At 36.9% G+C, this 27,263-nt stretch overlaps 1 protein-coding gene and 1 long non-coding RNA gene across 2 annotated transcripts; both read right to left on the bottom strand.

Annotated features, from left to right (window-relative positions):
- Positions 1-4,281: 4,281 nt before the first annotated feature.
- LOC123584833 lies at positions 4,282-13,081 on the bottom strand. The gene is made up of 3 exons (XR_006705699.1): positions 12,703-13,081; positions 8,973-9,024; positions 4,282-4,530 (listed from the first exon to the last, which is right to left on the bottom strand). It is a non-coding gene; the product is annotated as an uncharacterized LOC123584833 (long non-coding RNA).
- An 857-nt stretch (positions 13,082-13,938) lies between these two features.
- On the bottom strand, positions 13,939-26,791 carry SLC7A13 (solute carrier family 7 member 13). The gene is made up of 4 exons (XM_045454581.1): positions 26,019-26,791; positions 21,557-21,688; positions 16,831-17,192; positions 13,939-14,519 (listed from the first exon to the last, which is right to left on the bottom strand). Exons 1-4 carry the CDS (start codon positions 26,698-26,700, stop codon positions 14,262-14,264), a joined length of 1,434 nt encoding a protein of 477 aa, XP_045310537.1. The 5' UTR covers positions 26,701-26,791; the 3' UTR covers positions 13,939-14,261.
- Positions 26,792-27,263: the final 472 nt, after the last annotated feature.

Below are 27,263 nucleotides of genomic sequence, written 5' to 3'. Positions count from 1 at the left end.
CTAAAGAAATAAGGAATTGACCAAATGTCCATCCATAAATGAATGGATAAACAAAGCATGGCATATACATACAAGAGAATATTATTCAGTCCTAAAAAGAAAAGAAATTCTAGGGGACCCTGGATGGCTCAGTCAGTTAAGCATCTGATTTGATTTTAGCTCAGGTCGTGATCTCTCGGTTCATGACATCGAGCCCCATGTTGGGCTCTCTGCTGACAGCATGGAGCCTGCTTGGAATTCTCTCTCTCCCTCTCTCTCTCTGCCCCTCCCCTGCTCTACTCTCTCTCTTTCAAAATAAATACATAAGCTTAAAAAAAAAAAGAAAAAAGAAAGAAATTCTAACATAGGCTACAACATGGATGAACCTTGAAGACGTTATGCTAAGTGAAATAAGCCAGTCACAAAAGGACAAATATTGTGTGATTCCACTTACATGAGGTAACTAGAAAAATCTAGAGGTGGATGGTGGTAATAATGGTTGCACAACAATGTGAAATGTACTTAATGCCTCAGAACTATACATTTTTAAAATTGTTAAAATGGTAAATTTTATATTATGTAGATTTTGCCACAGTAAATAGAAAACAGTATAGAGTTGAGCTGCCCAGTTCTTCAGGATGCCCTCAAATGCATACTTCCTAAGTTAGAGATCATTCTATAGTAACCCTCTCTCTGTTTCTAATGCTCCTGTCATCTCTCCACCAAAGTCTCCAGTTTCTTCATCATGTTGCTCTTCCCCCCTCCCCACTTCCTGGGTACTGCAATTTCCCCAGCAGCTAGCTGTTCATAAGCTTTCTTTAGCACCTGGGAAATTTTGTTTTCTTCCAGCATTAGTTGTGAATCATAGTCATTTCCTTCCTTCCCCCGGTTTTCACTGCCGGGTACTGAAGAAGAGGAAGCTTCAAGCTTCAGGACGGGGGAGGAAAGGAAAATAATCCTCCAGTGTGAACCAGAGTTTGGGTCTTTGGTTTGTTTTTCTTTGGCTGTCCTAAAGAACATGAAACAAGTTAGATAGCCTCCCTGCAGCTACATAAGAGATTTATATCTCTCCTACTAGCACAACTTCAAACCCTTGTGTTAAAAGAAGAGCTTCACCTTTCCTTGGTTGCATTTCAAAAGTCTCTTCCATTGATTCAGCATGGGAGGACACCATGACCAACTGTACCTTCCCAATAACTATAAAACACCCACCCACCCCACCCAAGTCAAGGGATAGGGGATTTTTGGTAGTGTCTTACCACACTGACCTAAGAATCAGAATAAAAGATAACACAGGTGAAGTCTCCACCTGTTCTTAACATGGAAGCTCAATAAATGATACACATTTTAAAGACCAGAACCATATGTAAATATCATGGAAGAACTTTAAACATTACCTGAATCTTTTTAGGATCAATGAAGTTGGATGAACAAGGGAATGACATGTTCATAGCTGTCCTTCAGGAAGATGAAATTAGCACCAGTGAGGAAGATGGGTTGGAAAAGAATGCAACTAGATGCTGAAAAAGTAATTGGAAGGTAAGGGGTTTTTCATGTAACACTTCTGACACTAATGCTAGAATGTTTTCCAAAACACGAAGCAGCCACTTCTCAGATTCTCTGGACACCAACTGGATGTTCAACAATTCAATTCAATACTGATGTGTAACCAAAGTTCGTGCAGCCTCCACAGGTTAAGGGTTCAGTACCATAAGGCTGTCCCCTACTTCAGATGCTAATCACAAATCCTGAGCCTCCCCCCATACTTGTGACCAACAGGCTACGAAACCATGGTTGCCACTACACCTCTCCAGGTTTGATAATTTGCTAGAACAGCTCACAGAACTCAGGAACACACCTTACTTATATTTACTGGTATATTACAAAGGACATTTTAAAAGATACAAATGAATAACCTGATAAAGAGGCACATAGGGCAAGATCTGGAAGGGTCCTGCCCAGGAGTTTCTGTCAACCCTAGAGATGGAGCGTTCCATTCTCCTGGCATGTGGATGTGTTTGGCAACCTAGAAATTCTCTGAACTCCATCATGCAGGGGTTTTTACAGAGGTTTTATTACATAGATACAGTTTAGTAAATCATTGGTCATTAGTGATTAATTCAATCTCCAGCCCCCCTCCCCTTACCAGATTGGAAAGGTGAGGCTGAAAAGTATAAGCTTCCAAGTAAGGCTTGATGTTTCCAGTGACCAGCCCCCATCCTGAAGCTACCTAGGGTCTCACCAAGAGTCACCTTGTTAGAACAAAAGAAGCTCCTATCACCTTATCACTCAGGAAATTCCAAGGGTTTAGGAAGAATGCCAAGAATGGGGGACAAAAACCAAATATCTTTCTATGATACCAAAGGAGAGTATTGCAGAAGCTGCTAGGAAAAAAAAAAAGAACTTTGGTTGTTGGTGTTGGAAAATACCCCAGCACTGATGGTTAGAAGTTAAGGACTTGTCCTAAAAAAGTAGATGCAGTAATGGAAAGGAGAAAAGCAATGTGAGAAACACTGTCAAGGTAGCATTAATAGAATGAGATTGCCCATTAAATATGAGGAAGTGGGGGACTCAAAGATGACCCTTAAGTATGAGTCTACATTGCTAGGAAGATATTAATGCTGCCTACTGAGAGGTAAAAGTAGAGTAGACTACTCTAAAGATATTCAATTTTATACATGCTGAGTTTGAAATATCCGTAAAAGATTCTAGTGCAACAGCTCAAGTTGGGAAATGAAAATATTAGGGTACAGTTAAGTAACAATTTTATACTGTATTGAAAGAACTGCTTCTTTGAGATTGGATCAACCCACATAAAACTTTGGGACATGTTGATATTTTTTCCTCTCCATGTGATATCCTCTCCATCTTCAACTTTTGAAAGAAACACACACATTTGGAAATAATTTTCACTACTAAGTTGAGAAACAGGCATACCCCAAATAAGAAGAAAATATAAAATATAAATGAATCCTTAAAACACTTACCTTTAGACACTTTCCAGAGAAATGTCTATCACTGACCTAGGGGCTGGAGAATGCTTTTGTCTGTGCAGTATGCTAATTATAGTCATGTTTCTGAAGATGGGTTCATATTTTCCTTTGCCCTTTCATTTAGTTTTGAGAGGTTTTCTTTTCTTTCTGATTTTCTGTATTCTGAAATGTACCCCTTCAAAACTTGAAAAGAACACGTAGCTTGGCCATGTTCTTTAGTGTACTTAACTTTTTGAGTTGTCAACCATTTCTAATAGAAATAGAAAGTTGGCAGTAGAGAGTTGGCAAGATGTAGTGGGAAGGGGGAGAGAGGAGAGGAGAGGTTTTGAGGCACACGAGGCTGGTGGGTAACTTCTGCACAATCTCCGACATACTATTTGGCAACAAGCTCTGGTTCTAGTAATTAGCATTAATGTTTTCAACTTTGCTGAACATTATCTAAGGCTGTTTAAGAAGCCTTGACACTTGTGGAATGAAAGGTAATTCTCTCCTAACATGTCAGAAATTCTTTCATCCATTCTATCTTGTTATAAAAATAAGAATCAGTAGAGCATGGATCCCTGAGATTGAATGGCTGACTTGCTCATTTCATAGTTGCCTGATTTAGAGTAGCGTCCAAAAATAATCTAAATAATTTGCCTCTGTAGAACAGCTATTTTTACTGCACATATATAACAATTGCTGGGTACTTATTCTAGGCTCCACAACTTACATGCACAATTTTGTGTAGGCCTCACAACAATACTATGAGAATGGGATATTGTCATGCACACCTCCATCGTCAGTGTTAACCTGAAAATGAAATCTCCAGAGACTGATAATTGTCACTCTCAAACTTTCTCTATACCCTAATTTAGAAACTCTGGCTGGATATTCTCTCACACTTGAGCTTGAGCCCTCATTTTACTAGTTTTACCACAGTTAAAATCTCCTTGGTGTAGTCAGTCCCTAAATCTGCCATTCTGTCCCTCTGTCATTACTGATGCACAAGTTTGTGAATGAACATTTTCCCTCATCAGACCAGAGGCTAAGTCTTCCACTGACTGGGGTTTGAAGACTACTAATCCCATGAGACTCAACAAAGGCCATTTTTCAACTCATATATAAGATGAAGAAAGCATATGGCACTGCCCCATTAGTGGCTTTTTTCCCTCAACCACAGATGCATGCCCATAATCTTTCAGTGGCTTTCCAGAAGAGCAACCAAAGAAACTACAGCATTGATTCTTCGATGACTTTGGCTTTTCAAAACCGTAGGTCTCAGATTCAGCCTTTAGGCTCATAAAATATTTAGACATAAATCATTTACTTGTTTCCAGTGGACTTTACACAAATTTAATCATTGGTTTAAGTCATTTCCTTTATATTGACCTAAAGTAACTTGGATTCTGTTGAACCAGCATCAAAACATCACAAAGTTTTGAGTTCTTATGATTTCTGCAGAACTTGCAATCAGGCTTTTAAAAAATTCCAAAACAAGAATGAGTTTTGAGTTCAGTTGTGACATCAAGAATTACGTGAGCCAGAATTTTTCAGTGAAAAACACAATTCGTGTTTCCTGTAAGCAAAAGAAAATAATATTATCTTTCAATTTTATGTATGTCTTTTAAAAGTACAAACTGCTATGGTAAGATTGAGACCAACAGATGATGAAATTCAAGTAGAAACTCTGGTTGCTGCCCAGAATGAACCCATCAATTCAGAAAGGGAAGAGAATTACAGAGGCCACAGGCTTTTATAAGGAACACCTTGTTCTGTAGAAACCTCTCTGCTGCACTCAATTTGTTTTAATTAGTTCTGTTTATGGCAAAACGCTAAATGCATATTATATAAATTGAAATTTGATACTTCAGGAGGCTGTAAGATTTTCAGATAAAATCCCAGATAGAATGAGAGACAAGGTCTGTCCTTAACACAGTTCAAAGAGATTTCTCATGAGGAACTCCAGGATAATTTCCCATGATGAGATGGGCTACTTTATTAGCAGTAAGTAGCACAACACAATGTTCTATGGAGAGTTCATATTTTTCCATGTAGCATGTTGTCATAAGTTCTCTAGAGGAACTATATCTACTAAGTTTTTTTTCTACTAAGATTTTTACAGAATTTGTTTGGATACTATTTTACCATTTCTAGCAATTTAGAGTCAACAACAGTCACTAGAAACTCATTTGTACACTTATTTATTCCTCTAATAAAAATGTATTACATACCTACTATGTTTAGTTGTTTTATAAATTTTATGGATTATTTACCATGTGTCACATGTTGAACATAAAATATATATGTGTGTGTGTGTGTGTGTGCGTGTGTGTGTGCATATGGCTATATATAAGGCTGTGCCTGCCTCCAATTTACATAGTCTCATTAGGATAAATCATGAGTGTTATTAAGACAGTTTTTAAAATAAAAGAAGGTAGGAGTGCCTGGGTGGCTCAGTCGGTTAACTGTCTGACTTTGGCTCAGGTCATGATCTCACAGTTTGTGGGTTTGAGCCCTTATCAGGCTCTGTGCTGGCAGCTTAGAGTCTGGACCCTGCCTCGAATTCTGTGTCTCCCTCTCTCTCTGTTCCTCCCCTGCTCATTCTCTGTCTCTCTCTCTTTCAAAAATAAATAAAAACATTGATAAAAAATTTTTTAATAAAAGAAGGTAGAGGTCTTAATCAATTTAAAATAATGTTAACTACTATTTATTTAGATTTTGTCATATGCCAGTCACTGAGAAAAATATCTTGGTTTTTTTTTTTAAATACAATTTATTGTCAAGTGGCTAATATATAGTGTATACAAGTGTGCTCTTGGTTTTGGGGGTAAATTCCCATGGTTCATCACTTACGTACAACACCCAGTGCTCATCCCAACAAGTGCCCTCCTCAGTGCATTACCCATTTTCCCTCTTCCCCCACCCCCAACCCTCAGTTTGTTCTCTGTATTTAAGAGCTTATGGTTTGCCTCCCTTCCTCCCTGTTTGTAACTATTTTTCCCCTTCCCCTCCCCCAAGGTCTTCTGTTAATTCTCTCATGTTCCACATATGAGCAAAGCATATGATATCTGTCTTTCTCTCACTGACTTATTTCACTTAGCATAATACCCTCCAGTTCCATCCACATGGCTGCAGATGGCAGGATTTCATTCTTTCTCATTGCCAAGTAGTATTTCATTTTATATATAAACCACAGTATTCATCAGTTGATGGACATTTAGGCTCTTTCCATAATTTGGCTATTGTTGAAAGGGCTGCGATAAACATTGGGGTACATGTGCCCCTATGAATCAGCACTCCTATATCCTTTGTATATAAATTCCTAGTAGTGCTATTGTTGGGTCATAGGATAGTTTTTATTTTTAATTTTTTAAGGAACCTCCACACTGTTTTCCAGAGCATCTGCACCATTTTAATATGACTTCCATACAAACTTAAGTGGTAAGTTTAACTCTAGTTTATAAATGATAAAACAGATTTAAGAGATTTATTACCATCTCTCTTCACTTAGTGACCACCACCAAGCACCCTGCATTTTACCACTTTGCCAGTTAAAATATTTTTAGCTTAAAGTAGAATAACTGGTAAAAGTGTCTTAAATCATAAGCATGTTGAATTAAAGTCTGGAGACAAGCAGTTCCAGGGGAGGTTAAATTTTCAGCTTAACAACATGAGGGTTCTGTCTGTTTCTCCACGGTTCTCCTACCTTTCACCTCAAGCCCACAAGATGGCTGGAACAGCTTCAAGTATCACATCTTTACAGGACAAAATCCATGAAAGGAAAGGATGGAAAACTTTTTCTGGTTTCTGGTTTCGCTTTTTTTTTTTTTAATGTTTATTTTTTAGTGTGGGGGAGGGCCACAGAGAAGGAGTCACAGAATCCCAAGCAGGTTTCGTGCTGTCAGTACAGAGCCAATCTCCAGGTGAGATCATGTGAGATCATGACCTGAGCTGAAATCAAGAGCTCAAAGTCATGAACTGTGAGATCATGACCAGAGCCCAAATCAAAAGTTGGTCACTTAACCAACTGAGCCACCCCGGCACCCTTGGTTTCTGTCTTTTAACTGGGGAGAACAATCTTTCTTAGAAACTCTACACCAGATTTTCCCTTACATTTTATTGGCAAAAACTAGATCACATGCCCACCCCTAAGTTAATCACAGCCAAGAAGCATGGGATTACAGTGATTAGCTAAGATCAATTATGATTCATCCCCTGAAGTTGGAAATGATTTTGCTTTTTACTTAAAATTGGTTTTTGCTTAGCAAGGGAGGAGGGAACAAGCAATAGGATCTCCCTTGTGCTGAAGTGCCCATAGATTCTATGTAATGAAGACTTTTCTAGCTTGCCACAACACATATCTTCCTCCATAGGACTAACACAGACAGGAATTTTGAATGACCAATTAACCTAAAAATGTAGGACTGGAGAGTAATAAAGATATAGGACATCTTTGTAGATTTTAAGCTGTGAATGAGGTCAGCCATTGAAAAAGAAGATTTTGCATTATACCATGAAACACAATGAAATATCACATTTTTGTTTTAAAACAATTTATGTCATTGAGACAAAGATTTATAAGTCAATCTCTTTCCACACCTTTCCTTTAAATTTTTTGAAAGTAAATAGTCTTATCAATTCAGATTTTTTTTTTCTTGCCTGCCACCGGCTCCAATTCATATTTCTTGACTGACATAGTATTTATTTTTAAAAATCTTTGCAACATATATTTTAAAATTCTTAAAAGTATTGGGGTGCCTGGGTGGCTCAGTCGATTAAGTAGCCAACTTTGGCTCAGGTCATGGTTCATGAGTTCGAGCCCCATATCGGGCTCTGTTCTGACAGCTCAGCCTGCTTCAGATTCTGTATCTCCCTCTCTCTCTGCTCCTCCCCTGTTCGTACTCTGTGTCTCTCTCAGAAATAAAAATAAACATTAAAAAATAAAAATAAGTAAAAATAAATTCTTAAATGTATTGAAACTTAAGCTTCTAAGATAAGATGGCAGACTGAACAAAGCCCCTCTATTTAAGCCCCTCTTCTGGAATCCAACTAAAACTATCGCAGAGGAAATTTTTACATAAATAACTCCATAAGGAAGGAGGGAAAGAGGAAAGCAATAAAATATTAGAAACTGGAAAGTGAATTCATGAAAGGTAACTGATTAGCAGACTCAAGAGAGTGGGTCCCTAAACTAAAAGTGGAAAAGCTGAGAAGCAATGTGGCTTCTAACGCAGACTGCTCAGAGCATCACATAAAGTCATGGAATTACACAGGCCTGGAGAAGGGGGCGGAAGTTGCAGCACTTTAATGGGGAGGTTAAGTGAAAATAATGTCTAGCTTCCCCATTCTACTCTTCACCCATAGTAACTGCTCCTATCCTACCCTACTACTGATTTCTGGGAGACATCAGCACAGTTGAGATTCTACGCACCATGTGAAAATAAGAGATTTAAATGTAATTATATATACCTATTACTAAGTGCTGAGACTGTGCTTTCTAGTCCTTTTCCAGCTCAGCTCCCAGTAACCAGCAGTCAGAGCCTTGCCCTGAGAAGATTAGATTTCCTTGGGGAACCTGACCAGCCCAAGATGACAGACATACATATTTTAACTTTGGGAAGTCCTCAACCAGTAGCCCACCCATATCACCATATACAGTAATCCCCCCTAATCCATAAGGTATTCATTCCAAGACCCCCACTGGCTGCCTGAAACCACAGATAGTACTAAACCTTACATATACTATTTTTTTCCTATATGTACACACCGATGATAAAGTTTAATTTATAAATAAGACACCTTAAGGTATTAACAACAATATCTAAGAAAATGGGATAATTTTAACAACATACTGTAATAAAAGCAATGTGAATGTGGTCTCCCTTTCTCTCTTAAAATCTCTTATTGTACTGTACCCACCCTTCTTCTTGTGATGTGAGATGATAAAATGCCTATGTGATGAGATGAAACTAGGTGAGTGACATAGGCATTGTGACTTAGTGTTAGGCTACTACTGACCTTCTGTCAACATGCAGGAGGTTGCTTCCAGACCGTGGTTGACTGCAGGTAACTGAAAACATAGAAATTGAAACTATAGATAAGAGGGACTACTCTAGTCAGTTTTCAATTTCATAAACCTCATGCACACATTCAGAATTCCCATCAACTTTTTGATTCATTAATTATAAGCAGACTGTGAAGGCTTACAAAACATCTGAGAAAAGCCCTACTTCAACATGGACAACAGAAATACAAGTATAGATATTGAATCTATGAGCCAAAGAATATGTTACTAAAAAGTAATGCAAATAAGACCTATAATAATTAAAATGAAGGAAGAGGGAGGCATGAAGAAATCTCCAGAGTGTAGATTAAAAATAGGGAAGAAAGAATAGACTCAGAAGACCAGTCCAGGAGGTCCAACACCAAAATAATAAAAACTCTAGAAAAAGAAAACAACAGAAACAGAGAGTAAGAACTTACCAATGTAATGATCCAGAAAAATTTCCCCAAACCAAAAAAAAAAATATTTTCTATAGTGAAAAGGCTCATTGAAGGTCCAACACCATAAGTGAAAATAAAGGGAAGCTTAATTTTTTCCCTCATCTTAACGTTTCAGAAGTGCCTTACTTAGAAATATAATGCTGAAGCTTTATTCTCTACAAACTTATTGTGTGACTTTTCTACATTCAAGTAGTTTGTTTCTCATGCTTCTAAATGAGCCCTTAACTATAAGCTGGGAAACATCCCAACATGCCTAAGGCATTGGCATAGAGCTGACACTTAAGCAAAATGACTTTTCTTACCTTCCTACTAGCTTCACATACAAGAAATTGAACAGAGCAACTGAGAGGGATATCATCTCCAAAAACCCCGTCTTTTAAGCCTAATGGAAAGACACAAACAGAGCCACTGCAGCACAATTATTTCCTTCACAACCACATCATTAGCCTAGACAACAAAGCATGGCATAAATAGCAACATCAAGGCTCTTGCTTGTCCGGACGCCTGGGTGGCTCTCAGGTCATGATCTCACAGTTCGTGAATTTGAGCCCCACATTGGGCTCGCTGCTGTCAGCCTGTCAGCACAGAGCCCACTTTGGATCTTCTGTCCCCCTCTCCCTACCCTTCCTCCTCACGTGCTCTCCCCAAAATAAATAAATATTTAAGGAAAAAAAAAAGATTCTTGCTTGTCAAGAATTCCCAGGGCTTTCTTTGTCTGCTAGGGTCTCTGACATCAGGATCATAATAATCCAGCTCTGGAGATTACCTGGCTATGATCCTTACGTCTAGTTTATGGTCTCTTGTGAAATACTGATCCTGTCCTTTCAGGACAAGTTGCTAATATGGAGGCTCACAGTATGACATCCTGGGATAGAGTTTGAGATCCTTCCAGATTGCATATTTTAGCTCCAATTCTAGCATGGAGATGAGTTGATACCCACAGAAAGAAGTAAAAAAGGGTGGCCTTCATGAATGAGCCTGCATGGCTTTAAGAGATTACCACACAAACCGGGAATTGAATTTAATAACTAGGAAGACCTAGCTTCGTGAGTTGAATATTAGCTCCCCTAAAGAATATCTACTTGGAACACTAGAATGAGATCTTATTTGGAATAAGGGTCTTTGTGATGTAATTAAGGATCTCAAGATGAAATTGTCCTGGATTTAGGGTGAGTTTCCTTTTAAAAGAGAGGAGAAGGAGATTTGACATACAGAGAGATAAGGGGAAGAAGACAGAGGCCAATACCAGAGTGATGCAGCTACAAGCAAGCAAAGTCAAGGATTTCAGCCATCACTAGATCACATCTTCCCCAGAAAGAACCAATCTTGCCCATGCCTTGATTTCGGACTTCTATCCCCAAAGCTGTGAGAGAATAAATTTCTATTTTTCTTAAGCTACCAAATTTGTGATAATTTGTTATGGCAACCAACCCTAGGAAGCTAATACACCCTCTCAGAGATATTCTGAACCTGCTCTGGCTAGAGAGAAAGTGAAAGTTCCTCAGGTGTCATCTGCTGGGCGGATTTCATGAAACAAGAGTTAATATCTCTAAGGCCCTATTTATACAATAGAGATGGATTACTTTTAAACTTCAAAGTACAGTCATACACAACTAATTAATTTCCATAATTCACTTGGGTCAAATAGGCAGGTGTCATTAACTGCACATCAGAGTATAGCAAATAAGCCCCTTGCATAACATCATCAAAGGAATTCTTGACAGATGACTTCAAAACAGACACTACTTAAAGTAAATATTATAGGAAAGTAAAGCACTCATGGTCAGGAGTGGTACAAAAAATTGAAAAGCAGAAGATTTGCTATACACACATTCTAGAAGGCCTTATTTCCATATATGTATATGTATATATATACATATATGTGTATGTATGTATAATGTTAATACATATATTATAATAGGAAAAAAATATATATCATAGAAAAAAAATATATATATATATATTACAGAAAATTCATGCTGCAATTTTCCCTTGAAAGACAAATGTTAAAATCCTGGCTTTTGCTACCATCAGCCTGTTGTGGAACAAACGTCAAAAGTTTCCCTGAGAAGTTTTATTGACCTGACAGACTTGTAGAGGGGATATCTATCCCACATTGTCTTAGAGTAGGCATGTCTCAAGCCATAATTTATAGGAAATACTTAGGAGGTTGAATTGTGCTATGGTTCCAAAACAACAAACAAAACTATAATATTTAGAATAAGGGACATGATAGCTGGGTTCTACTCTGCCACAATCAGACCATATCTGGAAAGTCTACATTGTCTGCAGCATAAAAATAGGGGGTTTCTTAACATAAAAAGATCCTAGTGAGGGGTTAAGGAATCAAGGTTTTCAAAAGTAGCAACTCCTGAATACTGGGCAGGGCAGCACATGGTGGGTGAGGGCAGCAGTGTGTAAATCTGGAAAAGTGAAGACTCAGAACCATGAGATGGCTATCACCAAAAATCTGAAAGGATGTAATGTGAAGAGAAGTTTACTTGATAGGTAGAAATCACATTTCATCTTCTTGTTAAGAAATGTTTTTGAAAGGCAAAACTCTCCAAAGATAAGACCAATGTCTTTAACGAATAGTGACCCCCTACCCTTGGGACTATACAAGCATAGGCAGGTGAGTTACTTTGTGGGAGTGCTGTAGACATTTAAGCTTTTCTCTAATTCTAATATTAATCAATTCTCTAAATCTAATATTAATCTAAATCTAATATTAATATTAATTCATCTAATATTAATCTAATCTCTAATTCTAATTATTAATCAAATATGTGGTCTTCTCATCTACAATTTAAATATCTACTAGGTCCCCAGAATCTGAAGTTCTGATGCTGAATCTGAAAAATGTAAATGACTTCTATGGAAATAAATCCAGGAATTACTTTGCTACATACTGTGTTGCTGTACCTATCCTGCTAAGTTGAATATGTTATTGTGTAAGTGTGAATAATGTTTAACAATATGCCAAAATGAGATGGAACATGAAGACCTGGAAGGGGTGGTCCTTAGTTGGCAAGAATAGGGTATATGAGTTGGCTGAGAAAAATCAGAGTTCTACAGAGAAACAGAACCAATAGGACATATATATATATATACACACACACACATATATATACACATATATATATATCATATAGGAAGATGAATAGAGGAGAGAGAGATGGGGGCAGGAGAGAGAGAGAGAGAGAGAGAGAGAGAGAGATTGATTTACTTTAAGGAATTGGCTCACATGATTATGGGGGCTGGTGAGTCCAAATTCTTCCTGTGGACTGGCAGGCTGGAAAGTCACTGTTGCAGTTCAAGTCCAAAGGCCATCTGCTGACAGAATTCCTTCTTGCTCAGAAGAAGTCAGTGTTTCTATTAAAGTCTTCAACTAATTGGATGAGGTCTAAACACATTATGGAAGGGTACGTGCTTTATTCAAAGTCCACTGATTTAAATGTTAATCTCCTCCAAGGAACACTTTCACAGAAACTTCCAGAATAATGTTTGGCCAAATATCTGGGCATCATGACCCAGCTAAATTGACACATAAAATTAGTCATCACATCAGGGTATGGATCCTCACAAGTGGGAAGTCCTTTGACGTATATGGGTATCAACTTGGAAGGATGAGGAGAGATGGGGAGAAGAGTTGGCTAACAAATGTCACTAAACACCTTCCCACATTGCCCCTATGCTTTCTGAAAGGACATCTCCAAACCCAGGTCCTTTAAAAGTCTAAGTTAAATAGACATATTTTATATGTTGATTGATAGTGGGTGGGCGCCATAACTGGGATACAGTCCACTCTGCCACCTGTTACCCACACTTTATACACACAATTACGTAGTTACAGATAAGTCACATTTTTTAAAGTTTATTTAATTATTTTGAGAGACAGAAAGAGACAGCAGGGAAGGGGCAGAGAGAGAGAGAGAGGGAGAGAGAGAATACCAAGCAGGCTCCTCGCTGATAGCACAGGGCTCAATCCCACCAACCATGAGATCATGACTCTGTGAGACCATGACCTCAGCTGAAACCAAGATTCAGACGCCTAACCCACTAAGCCACCCAGGTGCCTTGGTAAGTCACATTAAAAAAATTTTTTTTAACACTTATTTATTTATTTTTGAGATATATAGCACGAGTTGGGGAAGGGGTGGGGGGGGGGCTCTGTCAGCACAAAGCCCAATGTGGGGCTTGAACTCACGAACAGTGTGATCATGACCTGAACCAAAGTTGGATGCTCAACTGACTGAGCCACTCAGGCGTCCCTTGATAAGTCACATTTTAATCAAATGAAAACATAGTAAACTTGTTCTTCTAAAGCATCTCAGAATTTAGAAGAAGGAGTACAAAAGAAAATAACCTAAAAACTCATGCTTCAAATAGCTTTTAGGTTGAAAAAATACAAATAGGGAAAAGCTAATCAGACAAATGGGGTTATTCTTTTATCTTCAGCACCAATGTAAGGACTCAGGAATGAAGAAGAGAACGCTTTTTTATTTTAATTGTTAACTTTTATCACAAAATCACCACAAATTCAGCAGTAAAGGGTGGGTGAAGAAAAAAATGGATGAAAGGGGGAAATATCATCAATGTATCAAACCATGCAAACCAAAACAGAGCTTTGGCTTTACAAAACAATTTTTGTGTGATTTTTAAAACTAGGTACTATCATGGGCACTTCTTTATACACTATCTCATTCAAGAAAGAAAGTTACCATGGGCATTTCATCATTAATGTTCCATAATGTGCTTGATTTTTTTTTTTTTAATTTGGGAGTGCTTTTAAAAGGCTATTTTTTAAAAAGTTTGTACTTCTGACATCTGTTCTTCAGCCACATCAGGGATGCAAATATTAAACAGCAATTGTAAATGACATGTCATTTTCTCAAACCAAACCAACCTCAATTTGAGATATATTAAAGGTATGTAAAATAGAAGTCCACTGAGAACAAAGAGGCACACATAAATATAATGCATATGTGGAGACTTCACCAGAGGGACCAAAACCAAGCATAGGCTGATGGCCATTGTTACCAAAGGTAATGGAAAAAACACCTGAAAAAAAAAATTCAAAGAATAAAATTAGATGTGAAAACCTATATAAAGTACTGCATATTTATATAAACAAAAATAAGATATAATAAGTTAATGAAAGAAAATGGGTTAAATTATCTGAGTTTAGAATGTTGAAGACTCTCAACGTCAAGGCAATGGTTGAAGGGAATGAACATCTAGTGTTTGCCTGTTCATGAGTGGAAATAATCATGATCATTGGCTAGTAAGATAACCATCTTCTGATCTAAGCAGCATTAATTCATTAAAAGGGAGTTCCTAAAGCTCAGAAAGTCACAATTTTCCCAAGAAAATATCTCAAGGCAATAAGAAAGTCATATCAAAAACACAGAATATCCCTAGACACTCTGTTATTCAGACAGATATTAACAGGTAAATATTATGACTTTATAGGCTCAGTACATTAAAAAAAATTCAAAACAAAAACTTTGGCCAAGACAATTCTACTTTTGGTGGGTTTTTGCTTTTGTTTTTGTTTTAGCCAAAAAACTTGGAGCCCTATTCTTGGTACCTGCTTTGCATTAGGATTGTTAAGGGTCCTGCACCAAATATTACCCAACCTAGGGAGAAAATTCAATAGGCAGTCACTTTTGATATATATCTTTAATAAATAGATATGAATCTATATCCCCAAAATATAACATAGCTATATTCATATTTATGAATCCCTTTAATTAAAAGATCATTCCCTTAGGGACTTAATTAAAAATTTCTTCTTGGGGCACCTGGCTGCCTCCGTCAGTAGAGCATGCAACCCTTGATCTCACGGTGGTAAGTTCAAGCCCCAAGTTGGGCATAGAGCTTATGTTAAAAAAAAAAAATTAAAAAAAAAAAGAATCTCCTCCTAATTTGTAAAACACCCCTAGGAAAGATGAAAGATAATTTGTCATCTCACAACTCAGTATCAATTATCAAATAACTGAGGGAAAAGAGCATTCATGTGGCATTCAAGACAAATGTTAATTACTTATACTCGTGGTTGCCCTTGCCTTCTTTTTAATGCAAACATGTATCAAATAATGATATAAACCATAATAACTATCAATGTCAGACTCTGGATTGTTTGCATGTCTTAGCTCATTTAATATATTCCACAGTACTAGGAGGTAGGCATTATTTATTCCCATTTGAGACCTGAAGACACTGAGTATCAGAGATTAAAGAACAAAATGATCCCTCCTTCCCCATGTATTTTTTTTTTGAACACCTTCTGGAGGCCACCATATGGCAATAATCATACTATGAATTTTGGTTCACCTGACTGTTCAGATAGATTATACCCTGCCTAAGGGCAGAAGCCAAGTCTTACTCCTTTTTGCACCCAGAATACTTAGTAAGGTGCTTAAAGTATAGTTGCTTTCAATAACTGATACTCAAATACGCAACAGTTAGGGGATGGCTGGATGGAAGAAGTAGAAGGGAGGATGGAAAAGGAAGGTTGGTTGTAAGTCATTGGAACATTGCTTTCTTTCTCCCTGTGTTCTTTATTAAATTGTTTATAGTATATATTTCTTATATTTATTTGTATGTTCTAAAAGGCAGACACTCCAAAGGGACTGCCTAGATTTCAATCTTGACTCTACCACGCAGTGTGAGGTTGGGCAAGTAACAACTTTTCTAAACCTGTTTCCTCATCTGTAAAATGGGGATAAGAGTAGTATCTGCCTTTGGTATTACTGAGAGGATTAAATGTGATAATCCAAGAAAAGCTTTTAACATGAAGCCTAGCTCACCAAGACTATTCTGATAATCAGAGCATCAAGGTCACTTTTCTCCAATAGTATCCCTACACTGCCAAGTTTTTGTTTATTTTCTTTCCTACCATTAAAGGGCTCTCCTGTAAAACTCCTCCTCATCCCAAATGAAAGTAAGTTTAAAAGAAGTAAAGTGGAACAGATGGAATTTGTTGGTGATCAAATTAAGTTAGGTCGATGTTTCAGGACAGGAGATGTTATCACTTGCCTCTTCTATTTCCCACCTGCTAAATCTGACCCTGACTGTACAAGATACCAGTGTGCATAGGTAGCTACATTAGTAAATTAAATAGTCTCTGTCAAAAGACTCATAATGATCTGCCTCACCACCCAGAGGTTTATCTTTCTCTCTAGTAAACCTAATGGAACCCAAGAGATTTTAAACTGAGTAAAATCTACCCGATAAAAACTAAGACCAGATTACCTTTATGGGCTTCACAATTTGTTACTAATAAAAAGACCTACCCATATATATTCTGAATATAGTCTTGAAACATGGTTACACCCAGTATATTTTATTTCACATGGAAAAAAATTACCTTGTAAGGTCTAGGTAGATTTGGCTCCTGGTATCTCAGTTTTAGTATTCCTACCATTGATAATACAGACCAAATAAAAACTACAAAATAAAGATAGTTTATCAGGTCAGTGAGGTTTGTTGAGATAATGGCAATTGATGCCATGGTGACAAGTACTAGCACAGATATAAATGGAGAGGAGTGAATATTAAGCATATTAAATAGCAAAGGCAGTTGGCCCTCTTGGCCAGCCATATATGTTACTCTTGATGATTGAAGTACATTAACCAGAAGGTTACTAAATATTGAGGCAGAAATACCAAAAGGAATAACCCATGTTAATGAGGGGATTACTCTATCAGTCCATGTGATAGCCACAGCATCTGCAGAAAAATAAGAACACACAAAAGACAATGTATTAAAAATAAGAAATTAATGATAAACCTTTAAAGATTATCTCTAAATGAAAGCAGGAAATTCAAATGGGAATTAAGAAAGTTAAATTTTGTTTAATTTCATTATTTACTTTACATGTACCTAACACCATTTGCATGTGTCCATTTTAGCCCTATCACACTGTATCATAAATGGTTACCATCTCATGCATCATCCCCAACAGACCAGAAACTTCACTTCTTGAGGTCAAGTATCATTCATTTCTTTACTATAAAGGCTTGTACTTCAATAAGTCTCAGAAATGTTGTTTAAGTTTTCAATAATAATTGTGAAATGAAAGGTTGAATTGATGATTGCATGTTTATTTTCTAAAACTACAGAGTGCTAAGAGTTGCAATCAGAGTAAAAAAAAAAAGCAACATTGCTGACACAGGAATGAGCCTTACAAAGGCCCCATGTTGTGATGCAATTTTAAATACTTAATAGGAATTTAAAAATCAACCCTGTAGACAGAGAAAACAAATTACACACAGATTAAAACACTCAAGACATTTGGGTGCTTGTCTAAAGTGTAGACCAGTGGTTCTCAATGGGAAGTGATTTTGCTCCTCAGGGATCTTTTGGCAATATCTGGAGGCATATTTTGGTTGTCACAACTGAAGAGGTTGTGAAGAGATCTTCTAATGTAAACACTAACTCGTTACAAGTCAGTAGATTAAAAAAGGTGCCAGTGAAGAAATGCACCCACTGCTTATGAGAAACTGAGTCCAATTCATATTATGTAGACATAAGGTCGGACAGATCATTTAGACACAGAGAACTAAGGTCTCAGTCTTTCAGTGGAATGAGCACACGAAGACCTAGTGTCCTTGGCAGTCGTGCTCTGGGGCGTTGCTCTGGGGCAGACGTTGCCTCTATGGCATCAACATAATGGCTTATAACAAATAGTAAAACTTGTTCAATATGACAAAATTAAATTATCATCAGTGGTCCTTGTTCTTAAAAATATTTATTTTTGAACCCATTTTAAACAGCCTTAAGTGCATGCCTACTTCGGCAGCACATATATTAAACAGCCTTAAATGCTATTGTCACTTCTCTCTTTAGTGCTATTCTACAATGTTGGGTCTTGTTTTAAAGTATTTCCTGTCTCACGTATTGTTCATTTCAAATAAAGTATTATTAGTTGTTCCTCCGGGACACCCACACCTCCACACATTTTCCATTTTCAAACACATATCAGAAATACTTATTTCTGGTAGTAAAGTCCTCATTTCCTGGTCTTTATTTCCTGTCATGCATTCTACAAACCCGGTTATAATTAGAGGAGGTTCTAGTTCAACTCTGCTACATAATCTTTATCTTTATTCCACAACTAATTTTTTTCTTTTTTTATTCTCTTCCTCATGTCATTTATTTTCTTTTATAATTGTATTATATATGCTTTTGGTAAGAAGTAAAATAAATAGCACTGAAGCACATGAAGTAAAAAGTAAATGTCCCTCTCCTCACCAATCCTTCACTCATGCACCCCAGATGTAACTACTGTTAGTATCTTTTTGGATATGCCTTCAGAAATTTTCTATGCCTATATAAGCATTCATGCAAGGTGTGTATGTATGTGTGTGTGTGTGTGTGTGTGTGTGTGTGCAGGCACACTTAGGCTTGATTTTTTTACTTTCCAATATATCTTGATCATATTAGTACATATGCATCCATCTAGTTATTTTAAAGAATGCTCAATATTCTATTATATAACTGTAAGTTAAATTAGTTACCAATTGGTGGATTTTTTTAATTTATTTACCATTTATTTATTTTTGAGAGATAGAGAGACAGAGCATGAGTGGGGGATGGGCAGAGATCGAGGGAGACACAGAATCTGAAACAGTCTTCAGGCTCTGAGCTGTCAGCACAGAGCCGGATGCAGGGCTTGAACCCACAAACCACGAGATCATGACCTGAGCCAAAGTCGAACGCGTAACTGACTGAGCCACCCAGGTGCCCCTGCACACACCTCATTCTAGAAACATCCTTCCCACTGTGTTGTAAAGCTTATTTAAAATTATGCCCATTTTTTTTCTAAGAGAACAATCAGCAAAGAAGCAGGTCAGAGCTCTAACACTGATCAAACAAAAACAATACATGATTAATAGCACTGGTTCTTTCTCCATATAAACCACAGAATCTAATATGTATCACAGCTTGGTATAATTTTTTTCAGTGTTCATCAAAGAAAATGTAGCATCCAATTCACACCACATCTTAGATACTCTATATTCCTCTGGAACTTTTCATGTCTTTTAAATACACTCATTTGATTGAAAACACTCCTTAATCCTTACATTTCCTTAATTTAGAAATCTATTTCTTTCACTTATAATTTATTTATTTCACTATATAAATTATACAGTTCATTAAAGAAAATTTGGGAAATCCAGGAAAGAACCAAGCAAAAATCACCCACAATATCATTCCAACAGATCTCCACCATTAACTATATACTTTCCGTTTTATATCATAATATAGATCCTGCTTTTCCATCACTGTTACATTATAAACACTGTCCCTTTACTTTAAGTATTTACAACAATATGGTCTTTGAAAAAACTCAGAATGGGCCTATTATTTGGATTTCACTAAATTTTTTATTTATTTCAAATTTATTGGATACTTTGGTGATCTTTAATTTTTTGCCCTCATATGTAATGCTATGATGGTTGTTCCTATACATACGTTTTTAATGTATAGCTCTAATTATTTTCTTAACTTAAATTCCTAATCAATAGAAGATAGATATTTGAATTCCAGAAAATTATTACAGGATCTAAACAAGGTCTGAGGATTATACGCCTAGAAGAGTAAGCATTAAAAACCAAATTACAAGCAACTATAGTCAAAACACTTCATGGGTCTTCCTTCATGGGACTTCCACACGTGTGGAACAATTGTGCCACCCATAAAATTGCTGCAACTATTAGGACACCCCAGAGAAGATAATCATAATTTTTTAACAATGAGTGTGACCAGAGAAATGATAGTCATAACCAATGCCAGATTCAATGAACCATAACATCTGGGTCACCTGGGCAACAGCCCTGACCACACCCTAATTAATTTTATAAATTTATTCTCTGCATAGTCAAAGTAGTTAATAAATCACTACTTGTTCTTATCTAACTTAGCCTTTGGTTTGTTCCCACAAATACTCAAAATCTTGATCATATCTAGTTTACATGTCCCTAAGACAACTAGAGCATTGTGAATCAATACTGATACCATTCAGGCAGATTCCTGAATGGCAGTAACACAAGAACCAAGGCAAAGTGTGTTAAGACTTTTATATTAAACCTCTCTTAGATTTACCTCCAGTGCCTCAAAGATTTATCAAACAGTAATAGCTACTCAAAAGAGATTATTCCTAAAGGTACTGGATGATAGTTTATATCGGAAGTTCACGTCATATTTCCAATATGTTCAGGACCCCTTTGCCACCATAAACTTTAGAGTAATTTATAATAAACATTATTATATTACATATTAATACTATATGTATTAATGTATATGTATATAGTATATATTATATACTATAATACTACATATTATAATACATATTAATTATATCCAGTAATTGACCCTAACTTCTACCCTTTTAACTGCTAATGTCCCACATTTCAAGTTTATCATTCCTTATGTCACCTAGAAGAATATTTAGAAAATCATTGTTGTAAAAGTTACAGGTTTTTTTGTAAAAGTTTTAACAGACCTAAGCACTGATTGTACGGTGTCACTCTGGTAAGGAAAGATCATGAAAGGGATACAAATATTTTGAACCTAGTCTGCATCATATGTCAGTATTATGGATATTTTTCTATATCATCAGAAACATGGTTTTCCATAGTATCATGCTTAAATCTAAAACTCTTTCCTGGGGCGCCTGGGTGGCTCAGTCGGTTGAGCGGCCGACTTCGCTCAGGTCATGATCTCGCGGTCCGTGAGTTCGAGCCCCGCGTCGGGCTCTGTGCTGACAGCTCAGAGCCTGGAGCCTGTTTCAGATTCTGTGTCTCCCTCTCTCTGACCCTCCCCCGTTCATGCTCTGTCTCTCTCTGTCTCAAAAATAAATAAACATTAAAAAAAAATGTTTAAAAAAAAAACTTAAAAAAAAAAATAAAACTCTTTCCTAAGCCAAATCATATTCTTTGGCCCCTTCAATATTTTGAAAATTACAAGGTGACTCTATATAAAATAATGAAAAGCAAACAGTAGTCTGACTGGTAAAGTGATACTTACTTATACTAAATGGACTAGAACTGTCATTATTATTTATTGCCTTAATCACTTGCATACAAACCTGAAGAAAGAATTTCCCTGGGTGTCAGAACAGTCAGGTAGGAAATGTTAACCAGCAGATAAATGATAGCTACCAGAGGTAATGCAGTAAATATGCATCTTGGGATTGTCTTTGTGGGTTTCTTCAGCTCCCCTATAACATATAAAAGAGAAAAATAACAAGTGGTAAAAATTATGTCTTAAATTTATCTTTAAAACTGCTTCCTGCATTACCAATGGGGCTGAATTCTTCCTATCCACTCTGGCCACTATCACACTTATTCATACACACAGACACAAACACATTGATGAACTGCTACACACCTATCTCCTTTCTTGGATGATCTTGGTGTTAAGTGTAAAAAGGGGGACATTTTCTTCCTTTTCCTTATAGATGATAACATTTCTGAAGAAAGTCACAAGAATGAAAATCAAAGATGAGTCCATAAGACCCTGTATGGTTTGGAGACTACCTGTGTCTTCAGCCTCATCTATTAGGTACAAGGCACTTAATCTGGGTAGTGGAATATGATAGTGAGCAAAAACAAACATAAAGTCTAACCTCAAGAAGAGCTATATACAAATTAAATAATCACATAAATAAAAGTTATAATAGTGACTGTGGTAACTGTCCATATGAAAAGAAATACAGGGCTATGAAAATATATAACATGATAATTTGATGGTGCCCTGTGCTATCTGTGTCGTAGGCCTACAGGTTTCAGTTTTTCAAAAATGTCATGCCCCCTATACCCATACTCTCATGTGGAATGTTCTTTCCTTTCCTAGTTGCCTGGTTTACCCTTACTCTTATTTTAGATTTCAGCAAAATTATAACTTGGGAACATAGGAGAGGAAGCTCTCCTTGGCTGGCAAAATTGTCCTATTATACATTCTCGCAGCAGGGCGCCTGGGTGACTCAGTCAGTTAAGCGTCCAACTGTGGCTCAGGTCATGATCTCATGGCTCTTGTGAGTTTGAGCCCTGCATTGGGGTCTCTGCTGTCACCACAGTAGCCTACTTTGGATCCTCTGTCCCCCTCTCTCTCTGCCCCTCCCCTGCTTGCTCTCTCTCTCTCTCTCAAAAAATAAACATTAAAAAAAAAAAAAAAGAAAATGGACATTATCATAGCATATATGTAAAAAGTAAAAGAGTCAGTCATAAATTCTCTTTCCCTGTAGGATCTTTGCCTTCCCTTTATGTCAGTATTAAGTGCAAAAAAGAAAAGAGGTCATGGTTTAGCATCATAGATAATGGATTTTCTAAGACAATCTTATTCTCAAATATTGTTCCATTTGTCACACTGGTTTCCCAAATTTTGCCATTCTCTGAGAATTATCCCTGACATAAAGAATTGAGCATTATAGTTCTGTGTATATAATGTGACCCTGTGTCCTGGCTGCTGGTGAGAGAACCAAGTAAGACCTCTGACTCACTGGAAGCCAATTGTGGTCACTACACAAGAAGATTCCTCTCAAGAATTTGAGCCAAATGTCGACAAAACTGAGAGAATCAGGAAAAAAAGCATCATAATGGTGGCAAAAAAAGAAAGGTGACTGATAGATCTAGTTTTTAAGTCCTAGAGCTTCCCTATCTCCTGTTGCTCCTGAAGATTGATTACTCAGGTCTTCCTTGAAATACAGCATTATTCTTCCAGCAGGTTCCTCTTTTATTGTTTAAGCCAATGTGTGTGGGTTTCTGTTACTCAAAGCCAAATCCCTCTGGTTAATAACTATCTATCCTTCGATATATGTCAAATCTGTTTCATCTGTATCTGCCCAGGGGTGGAATATAATGCCCGTGATATATAATAATATGAACTGCTTAAGCACTTAAAGAGTAAAGAATTAGAAAGTTCTCATTTAAATGCTGCCTGAACCATTTACTAGGTGTGGCCTTCTGGACAATTTATTGACTGCTAAGTTTTCAATTTCCTGACCTGTATTTTGGGGAGAATGGAAAATATAGAGACAATAAAATTCCAAGCAAATGCCTAGCACTCAATAAGTTATTAATGACTATGGTTATTAGTCAAAGATTTTGAACAAGCAAAAAGGCAACTTTTAGGATTAACTATACTTTCCTCTGGGCCTTTTACTCTTTCTTATTGTGTATCAGATTTATAGAGAGAAGGTAAGGAATATAACATAACATAACATAACATAACATAACATAACATAACATAACATAACATAATTCAAAGTTATTATGGCCAGACAGTGAATATCCTTGGTCTTGAACTTAGAAGGTAGATGTTCCTACAGTGTGTTAAGTCAGCTGCCTACATATCATCTTTTTACAGGTAAAAGAGTTACTTAGAGCTTAGCTGTATTTAAAGTTTATTAAGTGAATTAACATCCCAGCATACACTGAAATTCCTTCACCTTTGTTTACTGCCAGCTGCTTGTGAAGAATTCTATAATAGTTTATAGGTAAGTAAATTTTGTGAATCATTTTCAGCAGAGAAAAATTATCAGGCAGTGAAACATCTCTGGCAATGGAACAAGATGAATAAAATCAAAACCAGAGATATCTCTTCTATCCTTATAAGAGAGAGAAAGATGAAGTGAGACACAGAAAGGGAAAGTTGAGCTAATTATCCTAGTCTTTTCAATTGCATTGGCACATTTAATCACAAACTGCTTAAGACAGTAATCTCATCCCATAGCTTCCTTTTCTCAATACTTCATATTTTAACTCAATGCAGACTGACTTTCCTCTTGTATCCAAAGTTCACCAATGATTTCATAGTGAAATGGCTTCTGCTCAATCCTCATACTCCTCAACTTTTGAAAGCACTTCACCATGTTGATTACACCCTCTTCTTGGAACATGTAGTGATTTTCTTTTATAATTCTCTAAACCTCCTCTGACTTCTTCATTGCATCTTCTTTCTCCACCTACCCTCTAAATTTGGACTTCTCCAGTCATCTGTCTCCACTCCTATGCCATTTTGTTCTACTTTTCTTTATATGCTTCCCTTAGTAATCATATCTATTATCCAGCCCATCAGATGGAAACCATTTTTAAGTCACCCAAAATTATGTGCTATGTCTTATATGCACCTTCATACTTCTGGTCTCCACAGCCTCACTCATATATTTTTACTGGTGGACTTTTTTGAGTTCAGTGAAAGTTGCCACCTTTTTGATGACACAGCTAAAGGTGATTTTACCATCTACTGAATTCTCATAGTAGTCATACTCTTCCCCCTTATAACCACTTATTAAATACTATCATGCTGTTACTTATAAGCACAAAATCATAGTGATTTTAAGTCATAATGACCATTTTTCAGATGGAGAAAAAAAAAAAAAAAGTAAGTCCAGACAGGTAAAGATACCTGCCACAGTTCATAAGTGCTACAGGTCAGACCAAAATCTAGATTTTACCTCTTCCATTAGACTTTAGCCTTTTTAGGATAAAGCGTCCATATTACTCATCTTAAGGCACTACTACAGGGCTTCAAAAATAGTCAGTGTTTAATAAGATATTTGCTGACCAAATTATTTAATGAGTAATGGACACATCAGTGACTCGGGGTCCTAAGATTAAAGGAAATATCACATGTGTTTTAAGAGTAGAACCCACTTCACATTGAAAGGTTAAGGAAAAGAACTGGTAAAAAGGTTGAAGTTGAAAAAAATTAATAAATGGGGAAGATCCCTTAGGAGGTGAGAGGGAAAGGATAGAATTCAAGGGAAGAGACTGATTTTATTTTATTTTTTATTTTATTTATTTTTTTATTTTTTAATGTTCATTTATTTTTGAGAGAGAGAGAAACAGTCCAAATACAGACGGGCAGAGAGAGAGGGAGACACAGATTCCGAAGCAGGCTCCAGGCTCCAAGCGGTCAGCACAGAGCCCAACGCAGGGCTCAAACTCTGAACTGAACTGCGAGATCGTGACCTGAGCCTAAGTCAGACACTCAAACAACCGAGTGACCCAGTCACCCTGAGACTGCATTTTAAAAATGCAGAGAGAAATCTTCTGTCTTGACACTGAAGGAAAGAGCATTAAATCCAGCCTCAGAGTAATTTAGTCCATCTATGATTCTCTTCTCTTTAAAAGTACTTCAGAGCATAAGTATGTCACACCCACTCACAACACAAACACAGTCTGGCATTGGATCATTTCTGGATTCACAGTTTCATGGGAGGGGACTATTTCCACAATCCCAGAATTCATCCATTAACAGAAAGGAAACTAGATTGACGTGGAGATCCCATATTTATGGCCCCAGAAAAGAAAGTGGAAAAAAAGAAGTCATTCAATAAAATAAGCACCTTTGAATGAAGGGGGGAAAACATTAAGACTGGGTGATAAGTACAAGACTGCCATATTCTGACTCAATTTAGTAAGAATAAACATTGAATCATCATGTATTTAAAGTAAAACTCAAAATATACAAAAAGAAAGTACATTTCACATTGCATGCAGTAAGTCATGACTTGAGATTTTCTTTCTCAATGAATTGTTAATTACCTGCTATATATGTAAAACATCCCCCGCCTGAAAACGCAAAATATCCTTGGAAAATGGCTTCTATAAACTCAGAAGCTTCTGGAAAATCAGTATCAAAAGAGTTCTGGAATCTTTCTACATTCTCCTTCCTTCCTCTCACCAGCAGCACGACTCCACTCAGGGAAATAAGGCCGAGTATAGCCATTTTCAGCACTAGGCTGGCTGTCTGAAGCCAAGTCACCTCTTTCACACCACGAGAATTCAGAATTCCCACGGTCCACAATACGGCTAGCGCCAGACATTTCTTTGGCAGCTTTGGAGCAGAGCAGCTGGGATAAAAAGGCTCGATGCTGTACTCGGCGAGGAGTAGGGCTTGGCTGGCAGCTAACCCTGGCCCCAGAAACAAGCTTGTCCAGAGATTCAGGAAAGAGATTAAGTTGCCGAAACATCTTTTGAGAAAATAGTAGTGAGCTCCACTGTGTGGGAAGGTTATACCTATCTCTGCTGAGCAGAGAGTGGTCATCATGGACAACAGGGCACAGACAGTCCAAATACACAGGGAGAGCCCCACATTCATGCAAGAGTATTTCAGTACCCCTTTGGGGGCCACAAAAATTCCTGCCCCAATTACATTAGTGATTAAAAAACTTGTGCCCCAGCAATATCCAAATATTCTCTTGAGTTGTATCTTCTCTTTATCCATTGTAATTGAGGTATTTTTTTAATATAAAAATGTATATAAATTATAATTTCTGAATTTTCCTGCCCATCATGCTGAAAAGGATATTCATGGATTCTCTGAAATAAAACAGTCCTGTCCTTTTTGTTCCACCTTGTTAAATAGAGCCTATTTTCAATCATTAACAAAATATATGCGATGCATCCAAGTAAAATAGTGTGAAGTTACTTGGAAGTGTTTACTTTGACTTCTTTCTTAATTATTATCAAAATAATACATTCAGATGGAAAAAAAGGAATTTCAAAAAACAGGGTATTACAAAAACAAAAACAAAAAAACAAAAACAAAAAAAAAAAAAAACAGGGTTTCTTGCTCTACTTCACTCTTTCCCAAATACATTTCCAGTTCTTCCCTCTGGAAACAATAATTCATGTATGGTTTTAGTTCTTTTTGGTAGTTACATCCATAACTCTAAATAATATGAGAAGACTTTTATTCTTAAATAACTCAACTTTAGAAAGCATCTAATGATTTCCTCCCAGAAACATGGAGGAATTAGCTCACTTACTTTCCTATTACTTAATCTA

This window comes from Leopardus geoffroyi, chromosome C3, assembly GCF_018350155.1.
Source record: "Leopardus geoffroyi isolate Oge1 chromosome C3, O.geoffroyi_Oge1_pat1.0, whole genome shotgun sequence".
NCBI classification, from domain to species: Eukaryota; Metazoa; Chordata; class Mammalia; order Carnivora; family Felidae; genus Leopardus; species Leopardus geoffroyi.
This window is presented reverse-complemented; position numbering and strand designations above follow the sequence as displayed.

Excerpts from the sequence above, each read along its gene's own strand:
- SLC7A13 (XM_045454581.1), bottom strand. The coding sequence starts at position 26,700 with ATGGATAAAGAGAAGATACAACTCAAGAGAATATTTGGATATTGCTGG. Across the intron at positions 21,689-26,018 it reads ATGTTTTACATATATAGCAG|GGGAGCTGAAGAAACCCACA; the intron begins GTAATTAACAAT and ends TATATGTTATAG. Across the intron at positions 14,520-16,830 it reads ATCTACCTAGACCTTACAAG|GTGTTTTTTCCATTACCTTT; the intron begins GTAATTTTTTTC and ends TTTTTTTTTCAG.